At 40.8% G+C, this 12434-nt stretch overlaps 1 protein-coding gene across 1 annotated transcript in view; it reads left to right on the top strand.

The window, feature by feature from the left end:
• Positions 1-11926, top strand: part of ARID1B (AT-rich interaction domain 1B) — a 464069-nt gene extending 452143 nt beyond the window's left edge. The window contains 4 exon segments of the mRNA XM_048488244.1: positions 3309-3405; positions 6048-6834; positions 7567-7697; positions 8873-11926. Coding sequence (XP_048344201.1) covers positions 3309-3405; positions 6048-6834; positions 7567-7697; positions 8873-10576 — 2719 coding nt within the window. The 3' untranslated portion in view covers positions 10577-11926.
• Positions 11927-12434: the final 508 nt, after the last annotated feature.

Raw genomic sequence — 12434 nt, 5'->3', positions numbered from 1 at the left:
CTGTATTAACCACATTACATTTTAGACCATTGAGGGAGGTTGCAGTTTACCGAGCACAGCTAACGCTGTTCACTTCATTGGAATGCAAGGAGATCCTTTGAGATTGGTGGAGGTTGGGTTGCAGCAGGACTTTCTGGGATGTTTCCACAACCTTCGGTTGTCTGAAATTTAAATTATAATTAGGTTTATTTTGACTTTGTAGTGGACATGGGATTTCAGAAGGCCTTTTGCACAGAATACTTCTCTCATTTCTTACTTAGAATCAAAATATAGAAATGTTACTTCTAACCTTTGGGCTCCCTTTTCTTTTGTGACCTTTATACACCAATGAATCTAGCAACTTAAAAGGATTCCTTCATATACAGCTTTAACTTTTTCTCCAAGGCCTATAGCAAATAGCACACTGTATGCTGCTCCTAGGCCACAGTGTCATCATATTTATGCGCAGGCTTTTCCCACCTACACGTGTCAACATAAATCGAATCAGCACTCTAGGGTCAGAGTAGGCCTGTGGGGTGGTTTATCTTGTTTCTCATTCCCTTCAACTCTTTCATTTTTATTTTCCTCCTTTCATGAAATCACCTTTACTTATTGAGGTGTTCAGTATTATATGAAATTCTAGATCTATGCCTTTCTAGACATACATCATGTAAAAGGCCCTGTAGAAATATATGGAACTACTTTATATGCATGTGGCCAACAGGGCTTCTGTTCCAGAATTGTTGGCCCTAACAATAACTCTCAGACCGAGTTATTCTATAGCCTCAGATAAATTTAGTGGGGTCTTATGTATACAGACCTTTTATTGCTGCAGCATGGATATATGCTTTATCTCCCAGTATTACCCCTAAAACATAAATAAATACGTTACAGTGAGAACACTTACAGCTCAATCCTGAAGGAGTACTTGCATCTTGGCCAAGGAAAGCACAGCTGTGGCATATCCATGCTGCTTCCTGCTGTGGCATGGCCACCAGCAACACTGCCCCTTCCTCTGTGAGAGTTGCCTATGCAGCACAGTGAGTGATGCCACTGATTTTGCCAGCATAAATTCATGCCAGAAACTGAGGACTTTCCCAGACCGAAAGGGCTCAGGAAGCTGACTAAAGCTGGCCCTGCCCCTGGAGAGGCCCCCTTTGCTCTGGCACAGACTCTGGCGCTGGAGGAGCGCTGCTATTGCAGCTACCCTGGAGTTTGGGCATCACGTTGCCATGTGACCTTTCAATGCCATCTTGCCCTATTGTACTCTATTTTGTACTGCTTATAGCTCCCCATGAATCATCTTGTGTTGGCAGTAGTCCCATAATGATGCTAATCAGCTAATTTCGCCAGTATTGCAGCCTGGGTCAGCTCATGTTACCAGAGTTGATGCTGCTCCTGTACGTTATACTTTTTTCACAAAAAGATGACGGAAGATATGTGAATTAATATGTCACATCTTCCTGGGTTTTTTGGGGGGGAATGAATACTCCGTCAGAGTCCTAGTACTTGCCTTCCCCCCCCCCCCCCCCATTCTCTTTTTAGGACTAAAGAAACATATTTAAGCACAACGTTCATCAAAACCATTATCCTTTGCAATGTTAAACATAACACTTCAACAAAAGAGCATTCATAGTGCTCTGGGTGGCTATCAGCAACACTTTCACTTTTCTACCATTTTGTAAGCGCCCATCATTTTGTAAGTTCCATGCTGCTGCAAGAAACAAAATGGCAGACACAACTGTAGAAAAGCAAAAGTGTGCTGATATCCATCTGGAGCACTGTAAATACTCTATCAAAGCATTATGTTTAACATTTCAAAGGATAATGGTTTTGACGAACCCAGTGCTTTAATACAATTCTTTAGTCCTAAACAAGAATTGGGAACTCTCTGACATGTGTGGGCGCCTGCACATTCAGCTTCCACTGAAGAACCCATGACTGCCTGGTCTTCTGACCATACCTTTTTTGTGGAAAAGGGTATAGTCTTCTGGATAAATGGATTTTAGGAGCATATTTGTAATTTGAGATTGGATTATTTAGATACATTATGCTATCAGTCTAAATTCTATTCAGTTAGGGGCCCACAATCAATGTTAAGTCTAATGGTTTGCTGTATTACCATTTTACACAGGTAAGTTTCAAGCAACACACAGCAAATATTTTAGGATGAAATTGTTCTTCTTACTGTGTTCAGTGCTTTCTAATTATCCATTTGTTTTATTCCTCCTGATAATAATAAATGCAATTCATGGGCACACTGTGTGTGTGTACAAAATCAGTATCTATATATTTTATTAACATGTCATGAATCAAACAGAGAAACAGCCAGCCATTTGTCATATTCTTATAAATAGTAGAATTGCCAAAATAATTTTGGCTTCTTAACTTGGGACTATTCAATTACTGATTTTATGTTTTATGAAATTTGTCGGATGCCGCTGTAATTTTATTTAATTCGCTGTTTTAACTGGGATTTTAATGTTATTTCTGTTATGATTATGTTGTTCACCGCCCAGAGCCCTTCGGGGGAGGGGCGGTATATAAAATTGATTATAAATAAATAAATAAATAAATAAGTGAAGTAATCTCATACATGTGGTAAGATCTTGGAATGACATGGTGCCACCCCCACAAATTGGATGTTATATATGATCTGAAAGTGTAACCAATGTGTGTTCTGATCACCCAGTTGCAAGATACTTCCAGCTTTCACAAGAGGTAAAAAGAAAATGGAAAGCATTATAAGAGTTTATACAATTAGGTCACACATTACTTGCTACTTGCAGTAATTTGTTGGGTCTTGAAACTTTGGCTTTTCAAGCATGATATTTAAGAAATTACCTCACAGTTGAGATTTTTACCAGGCAATAGAGGTCGAATCCCCACTACCGTCTTAGCCAGGTTTCAGAACACAAACTAACCAGGTTTGAGGGACAACCTCCTCAGTCGAATCCCCACTACCGTCTTAGCCAGGTTTCAGAACACAAACGACCGTTAGTTTGTGTTCTGAAACCTGGCTAAGACGGTAGTGGGGATTCGACCAGAGAGGATTAAAATGGATTCTAAAAAGTGACAGTTACTGATTTACTTTGATGTGGTGATGTAGTAGAACCGTGATAGCATAAATACCCAGAACATAGGCCACCCACCCAAGTTCACATCACTTCTAGTTAAATGTAAGCATTTGCTATGGTGACTGGCTGTGACTGTGATAAAACAAAAAGTACATTTCATCAAGAGCTTCAGAAGTTCTTAGAGACAGCTATAATTTTCTACCATATTTGTACAACACCAGTATTTATTATAGTGTGCATTCACCATTGCAGGCATGAACCATATGGACAGCAGTATCCAGCACAAGCACCTCCTTCAGGACAGCCACCTTATGGAGGACACCAAGCTGGATTGTATCATCAACAGCAGGTAAACATCTATAGCTATAATACCCAATTGATAAAATGTTTTCAATCAATCCATACATTTGGGCATCGACCAAAGCAAAAATACTTAAGGTGGATTCCATAGGTTGCAACAAGGATATTGCTATGTGCATAAGTGTGTACATCTGCATGGCATGTTTCACAGCTGCAAGTGCCTAAATCAGTGATTAGTAATACAGGAGAGTGTGCATAGACTGTTTACAGGGTTTATTCCTTTGCATTGCAGTGGGCTTGGAGGAGCAACTACATCTGTGTTAGTGATCAGTGAATACAATCTTAAGCTTGCTGCTGGAAAGCTTCCAGATGACAATGAAGAATCTTTTTCTGCTTCAAGCAGCTATAGTCTGAGTGGGAAAGATTCTGGAAGAAAGAGCTCCACTTCCTTCTGAAACATAATGGTTGTCTTAGGGAGGAATGAAAAGGGCCAGAGGAGTCTTGAGTAGTACAAAAGAATTCTAGATAGATAGATAATTCAACTAAGGGAATAGGGAAGACTGAGAAAGTAGTGGTATTAAAGTAGCCTTGCCCTTCAATAGCCACATTTTTAGTTATTTAACACCCCACATTAAAATTCAGAGCAGCTTATAACTAACTACAAATATCAGGGTGTTTGTTGTGAGGGGGGAAGGGCAAGGAGATTGTAAGCCCCTTTGAGTCTCCTGCAGGAGAGAAAGGGGGGATATAAATCCAAACTCTTCTTCTTCTATCATATATAACCAATTCTTAACAAATCACTACAAAACCGCAACTAAGAATCACAATCAGTGCCATGCAGAACTATCCAGATGGCCCTTTATCCGGAAGTAAAAGCCTTCCAAAGAAGCTCAGCCATTACCAGTTGCATAAATGCAGAAAACAGTATACCATACGAAATTCCCTGGGCATTGGGTACTGCAGGAAGAAGAAAAAGCTCTGGACCTGCCCATCGTTTGTTAAGCCTGTGGTGATAGAGACACTCTCAAGAAGGACTCCTCTGAATGTCTAAGAGTATAGTGGAAGAATTGGGGAGATAAGCTTTTGTATAAGCTTCAGATTTTATTTTAATGTTTTTAAAAAACTCTCACATGCCACACACAGACATGCTTTTCTTAGGAGCAGCAGTGGCGTAGGAGGTAAAGAGCTCATGTATCTAATCTGGAGGAACCGGGTTTGATTCCAGCTCTGCCACCTGAGCTGTGGAGGCTTATCTGGGGAATTCAGATTAGCCTGTACACTCCCACACACGCCAGCTGGGTGATCTTTGGCTAGTCACAGCTCTTCTGAGCTCTCTCAGTCCCACCCACCTCACAGGGTGTTTGTCGTGAGGGGGGAAGGGCAAGGAGATTGTAAGCCCCTTTGAGTCTTCTGCAGGAGAGAAAGGGGGGATATAAATCCAAACTCTTCTTCTTCTTCTTCTTCTTATAGTGCAACAGCTTACAGATTTGTTGGGCAGGCGGAGAGGATGCTGCTCTGGCATCCACTCCAAAGGGCTTTCCTGCGGCACTTGAAGCCGCTGTTGGAAGTTGGAAAAAGTTGGAAAAAAAACACTCACTTAAATATCCCCATCAGGCAGAATAGAGATATGCCATGAACATTGTGGCTTATCTCTGCCAGCATATCCACTGGCATACAGGAGCCGAGCTGGCTCTGGAAGCCAGCCAGGGTCAGGCCTGCCCCAGCCATGCCAGTGCAGCATTTTGTGCACACAGGCCTGGGCAATGAAGCCAGCTTCTGGGTTGGGTGCCACAGAGCCAGGTACCACATGGCCCTGGTAAGGTGACCCTCCACAGGTGCATTTGCCCCTTGCACCAGCAGAAAAGGCATTTCCACCAGCACAAGGGATGCGCTGGCTCCAGAGGAGGATTCGACCCCCCACCCCCGCATTGGGCTGCCTGTGTTATATATTTATATGGGCATGTTTTCATATACTTAAATGTGATTTAAAATGTGTCAAAGGAATGTCTCATGAACAACTAGGATGGATGACACCTGGCTTGACAACACTACACGTGAAAGGGATCTAGGAGTCTTAGTAGACCACAAGCTGAACATGAGTCAGCAGTGTAATGTGGCAGCCAAGAAAGCCAATGCAATTCTGGGATGCATCAATAGGAGTATAGTATCTAGATCGGGATGTAATAGTACCTCTGTATTCTGCATGGGTCAGACCTCACCTGGAATACTGTGTTCAGTTCTGGGCACTGCAATTCAAAAAGGATATTGACAAGCTGGAACGGGTCCAGAGGAGGGCAACCAAAATGGTAAAAGGTGTGAAATCCATGCCCTATGAGCAGAGACTTAGGGAGATGGGTATGTTTAGTTTGGCAAAGGGAATGTTAAGGGGTGAAGTGAAATATTAGCCTAAGGTTAACTTTCTTTGAAAAATAAAATGGCCAACATATCAAAACAGACTCCTTTCTCTAAAGGTGTTATTAGTCTCTTTAGTTAAAGTTGAAGAAGTTGTTTCTTCCAATTCATGTGTATTTACCAGAATTATTGGGAAGTGGAAATAATGAAAGTACAAAGTTTCAATGTCATCCAGATCTGTGTGGCGTGATATCAGGGAAGATTCTATCATACTGTTATGGTGCAATATGAAAAATATTTTAGACTGCATCCTTTATTCATGTTGGTATTCCCTTCCAGAATTACAAACGTCATATGGATGGCATGTACGGGCCTCCCACAAAACGCCATGAAGGAGATATGTTTAACATGCAGTACAGCAACCAACAGCAAGATATGTTTAACCAGTACAGTGGCGCTTATTCTGGACCAGACAGGAGGCCAATACAGGGTCAATATCCATATCCTTATAACAGAGAGAGGATGCAGGGTCCAGGACAAATGCAACAGCATGGAATACCTCCTCAAATGATGGGTGGCCCTATGCAGTCATCAGCCTCCAGTGAAGGACCCCAGCAGAACATGTGGCCCACAAGAAATGATATGCCTTACCCATATCAAAATAGGCAAGGCCCTGGTGGCCCTGCACAGGCCCCACCTTATCCAGGGATGAACCGCACTGAAGATATGATGGTACCTGACCAGAGGGTAAACCATGAAAACCAGTGGCCTTCTCACATCAACCAGCGCCAGCCTTCTTACATGTCATCCTCCGCTTCCATGCAACCAATCACTCGACCTCAGTCATCCTACCAGACACCATCATCAATGTCAAATCACATATCTCGGGCTCCAAGTCCTGCATCTTTCCCCCGCTCTTTGGAAAACCGTATGTCTCCTAGTAAATCCCCTTTCCTGCCCTCCATGAAGATGCCAAAAGGTATGCCCACTGTTCCAGTTTCACAGGTCACAGGTCATCCAACTCAGCCATCATCAAACAGACGAGAAATAACTTTCCCTCCAGGCTCTGTAGAAGCATCCCAGCCAGTCTTGAAACCAAGACGAAAGATTACCTCAAAAGACATTGGTAAGGACAGCATTGTCCATTTATGGAATGTTATTTTCTTTTAATGATTACTTCACAGCAAGGTTATATAAAGGTTATATAGCGCTACTAAATGGCAACAGTGCTAAAAATTGTTTCAAGAAGTGGCCATTTCATGAGACAAATATTGCTCCAACAATTAGGGGTGTTTATGGTGCTTTTATATTAGCCTGACAAACTGTCAGGCCTTATGAGAGTTCAGAAAAGAACATTTCAAAATCAAAACTATTGTTCCTAACTCCTGAATGCTAACCGTATAACAATTATTTTGGTTTTCCCCAGTTGGAGGTGGGTGTGACATACACACACACCCTAGTACACACTGCTGACTTAGCTTGACAGAAAGAGCAACCAATAACTTCATTAGCCAAACATGTATTATCTAAATCAGCTTTTATTGCCTAGAAAACGAATCCTCTCTGTAGCTGGCATTACAGAACTTGATTGTTCACAATATGATTCTTGCCATCTATTGTACTGTTTTCTTCAGCCAATTTTTAAAGTGGCAGATTGGCTCCTTTCATCTAAAGATTTATTTTACACACTGTAATACACTTAGTATTCAGATAGAATTGTTGAGTGCAGTGATAAAGCAATAATAATTCATACCATTAACTAGAATACAACCATCTGTTTTTAACTCTGTGTGCCATTTGAAACCTGCCGTGCAAATCTTAGAAAGCATTCATATTAAATTATTCTCTTTTTTCCCAGTAACTCCTGAGGCTTGGAGAGTGATGATGTCTCTTAAATCGGGCCTTCTTGCTGAAAGTACTTGGGCTTTAGACACTATTAATATCCTCCTCTATGATGACAGTACTGTGGCTACTTTCAACCTTTCTCAGGTAGGAGGAATGATTAAAACATGAACCCTGCTGATGCCAAATGGCCTAGTCAAAAAGGACCAGAGATATTTAATCTTAGGAATAAAATCTGTAATTGTTAAAAAAAATTACCTGATTCTGCATGTGTGGTGTGTATCACTTTCACTAACAGGAGCAACAGGAAATCCCTAGGATGCTGTGAATTTCACCATGAAATGAGATTTAATAATCAGAGAGTAATAATAGCCTTTAAGAACTCACTGCAGAACTGAAAGCGGTTGTGGTCATTGCTTATATCTTATGAGCTTAAAGGTCAAAAGTAGCTTAAATAATTACTTGCATAAGTTCTACAAGATCCCTTTGTGAATGGACATCATATCAAATTAGCAGAGTTCTTCCAGTTGTATGTGATTTTTTTTTAGTAAATGACTGTTATATTCTCAATGAAATTGAATTTACACTGCACAAAAATGGTCAAAGCGTCATTACTGAAGTGTCATTTATCCACAGCCCAGAAAATAAGAATCAGTATGAACTGTCCCCCATTGATTGCTCAATTCCTGACTTACACAGCAAATGTTGGAATTCTTTCTGTGGTTCACTCTCCTCTTGGCTTGTTTTCTTACTTATAAGCAGTGCTGTACATTATTCCATGGCTAACACACAGCATGGAGTATGGAGCAGAGACTTAAAATGATGAGTTTGGATGTGGAAGAATAGACTCACAAATAGCCACTTGCCTGGTCATTCATAGTAAGAATTTCCAGATGACCAAGAAGAAACTTTTCTAAAGGAAAAGAGGAGGGTTTTTTTCTCTCTCAGGGCACTGAAGTGCCAAGAATAACAATATAGCTATGTATATTTAGGAAGGATGCTACCAGTGTTTGTGTCAATTTAATTATAGTGCTGGTAACAACGTAGACATTCAAATACATATCCCACAACTGTATCACATATCTCACAGGTATACTATGTGGATGAATTGTGTTGAGGAGGTATACACAGTCTGTACACTGCTAAGATTTCCTTTATGTGTAGAATCAAGAATAGGTAGGAAGAAGATTCTAACTGAACATTTGGAACCAAGAACACTCCAGAAGATAAACTGAAAAATCTTAAAATTGTAGTACTAACACCACTCCATATTTTCTTTAATATTCCTATTAACATTTTATGTTTGTTTTCTGTTTCCCCAGTTATCTGGCTTTCTTGAACTTTTGGTGGAATATTTTAGAAAATGCCTGATCGATATTTTTGGGATCCTTATGGAATATGAAGTGGGGCATCCAGGATCAAAAGTGCTAGATCATAATTCAGACGCCAGAAAAGAAGAGAACGACGATGAATGTAGTGCTTATTTTGATGAATTGGAGGAAGAGGAGGAGGAGGAGGAGGAAGAAGAAGAGGAAAATGAGAAAACTGAAGAAGAAAAAAGCACTGTTCTTGCTCTCTCAGATGCCATTGCTGAGCCAACTGAGAGGCCAAAACAAGCCAGTAAATTTGACAAGCTGCCTATAAAAATTGTAAAAAAAAATAATCTTTTTGTTATTGACAGATCTGACAGACTTGGACGTGTTCAGGAATTCAACAGTGGACTTCTCCACTGGCAGCTTGGTGGGGGTGATACAACAGAGCACATCCAGACCCATTTTGAGAGTAAGATGGAGATCCCCCCTCGCAGGAGACCGCCTCCTCCATCAAGCTATTTAATTAAAAAGAAGAATGGGGAGGGAAAAGGAGAATCTGAAGAACAGCAAGACAAAAGCATATCAGCCACCATTGATGATGTCTTGTCGGCTCGTCCAGGAGCATTGTCTGAAGACTCAGACTCAGCTTCCCAGACAGATAGCAGTAAATTTCCATTTGGGATCCATCAGGCCAAAAGTCATAGGAATATCAAGCTGCTAGAGGATGAGCCAAGGAGTCGAGATGAAACTCCACTATGCACTATAACGCATTGGCAGGACTCTCTGGCCAAGCGATGCATCTGTGTGTCAAATATTGTCCGCAGCTTATCTTTTGTGCCAGGCAATGATGCCGAAATGTCAAAACATCCAGGCTTGGTGCTGATCTTGGGAAAGTTGATCCTTCTCCATCATGAACACCCAGAAAGAAAGCGTGCACCACAGACGTATGAAAAAGAGGAAGAGGCGGACAAAGGGGTAGCCTGCAGCAAAGATGAGTGGTGGTGGGATTGCCTTGAAGTCTTGAGGGACAATACATTGGTCACATTAGCCAACATTTCTGGGCAGCTAGACTTATCTGCTTACACAGAAAGCATCTGTTTGCCAATTTTGGATGGCTTACTGCACTGGATGGTGTGCCCATCTGCAGAGGCACAGGATCCTTTTCCAACTGTGGGGCCCAATTCAGTCCTGTCGCCTCAAAGACTTGTACTGGAAACCCTGTGTAAACTCAGTATCCAAGACAATAATGTGGATCTTATCTTGGCCACTCCCCCATTCAGTCGTCAGGAGAAACTCTATGCTACTTTAGTTAGGTACGTTGGGGACCGCAAAAATCCAGTCTGCCGAGAAATGTCCATGGCACTCTTATCAAACCTTGCCCGGGGGGATACATTAGCAGCAAGGGCAATAGCTGTGCAAAAGGGAAGCATTGGAAACTTAATAAGCTTTCTTGAGGATGGGGTCACTATGGCCCAGTACCAGCAGAGCCAGCATAACCTCATGCACATGCAACCCCCACCTCTGGAGCCACCAAGTGTGGACATGATGTGCAGGGCAGCCAAGGCTTTGCTGGCCATGGCTCGAGTGGAGGAGAACCGCTCAGAGTTCCTGTTACATGAGGGCCGTTTGCTGGATATCTCCATATCTGCTGTTCTGAACTCTCTGGTTGCATCTGTCATCTGTGATGTACTTTTTCAGATTGGACAATTATGACATAAGTGAGAAGCCAAGCATGTGTGAGTGGAGATTAGAGGGTCACATATAACTGGCTGTTTTCCGTACTTGTTTATCCAGTGTAGGAAGAAGGGAAAAAGAATATTTGCTCCTCTGCCCCATTCACTATTATCAATTGGAAATTAAAAGAAATTATTAATTTGAACAGTTATAAAATTAATATTTGCTGTCTATTTGTATAAGTACATCTTTTATTTTATTTTTTTAACCAAAGTTGCTGTCTAGTACATTCAAAGGTCACAGTTTTTCCTACAGATATCCTTTTCAGTGTTATTTTTTCCATATTGTATCACTTTTTTGGGGGGGAGGGGAAGCAAACTAGAGAAATTGGGGAGGTAAAATATTGCAAAACACAATTGGTGAGGAAAGAATAGTTTCGCTACACTGAAGAGCAAAAGTGGGAAAAATGTACCAAGTTACTGTGTGTTTCATTTTTCAAGAACAAAAGAAAACCCAGCCACCCTTTTCACCGTTGCCCAAAGCGTTCTGTGCAATAGAAGAATGTTAGTGATGTAGGTGTAGCGGATCAAGGAAAGGGGTGGGTCCATAGACTGCATGGGAAATTACCTTGGGTTTCTCCACAGGAGAATGGTTACATTAGGGTAGGAGCAAAACAAGTTCTTTAGGAAGTTTGCAACACAAACCTGAAGATGATCAACATAAATTGCTTCCTCATCAGAACTGTCTCATCAGTATCTATTGTTAGACCTTCCATAATGCAGTTCTTCACAATTCCTTTGAATCATTTTTTAAATATTTTTTATTGCCTAAGGGCCGTGATGTATATAGAAGTTGTACATTAAACATACCCTCATCTCTGTTTTTATATAAATACAAGGATTTAATTCTTTTTTCATAATGTGGTAACTACAAAGTGATGGTAGAATTAATTTTATTATTATTATTATTATTTTTGTTTGGGCCATCTCTCCAAAAATAATTAAAAATCACCACCACCACGAGGGTAATGTACAAGTTTCTGTATGTATAAAGTCATGCTCTATTTCGGGAGAGCAATTGCTCACAACTTGCTTTATAAATCAAGATGTGGAAATGGTTACGAATGGATTGATTTAATAAAACAGTTACCTGTCTACAGACAAAAAAATTGCATATACAGGAAAAAAGGAAGAAATACAACTTCAAAGATTTTTCAGTGAGAAGAATCCACATTTGTATTTCAAAATAATGTAGTTTAAAAAAAGAAAAAACTTGATGTAAATTCCTCCTTTTCCTCTGGCTTAATGAATATCATTTATTCAATATAAAATCTTTATATGTTCCACATGTTAAAAATAAATGTACATTAAATCTTGTTAAGCACTGTGATGGGTGTTCTTGAATAATGTTTCATTTCACCACGAATTCAAACCATTTCAGTGAGTAACAGCAACCAACCTCCAACCAAGAGTGGATGATTATTGATTATTTCCATTTGTTGCTTAGCTGATATAAAAAGTTGTCTTTTGACAAATTATATCCGCCAGTTATTACTTATAAAAAGTAGCCCATAAACAATTATAACGGGGTATGGTTGTTGGTCATTGTACATCCAGAAAGGTGCTGCTTTCAAGAATGAAGTAAGTCTTCTAATACAGTGGTTCTGGTGGGTTTTCCGGGCTGTGTGACCGTGGTCTGGTGGATCTTGTTCCTAACGTTTCACCTGCATCTGTGACTGGCATCTTCAGAGGTGTATCACAGAGGGAAGTCTCTTACACACTGTGTCAGTGTGTTCTGACACAGTGTGTAAGAGACTTCCCTCTGTGATACACCTCTGAAGATGCCAGTCACAGATGCAGGTGAAACGTTAGGAACAAGATCCACCAGACCACGGTCA

The sequence above is a fragment of the Sphaerodactylus townsendi genome, linkage group LG01, assembly GCF_021028975.2.
Source record: "Sphaerodactylus townsendi isolate TG3544 linkage group LG01, MPM_Stown_v2.3, whole genome shotgun sequence".
NCBI lineage: Eukaryota > Metazoa > Chordata > Lepidosauria > Squamata > Sphaerodactylidae > Sphaerodactylus > Sphaerodactylus townsendi.
Note: the sequence above shows the minus strand (reverse complement) of the source record. Positions and strands in the feature narration are given on the sequence as shown.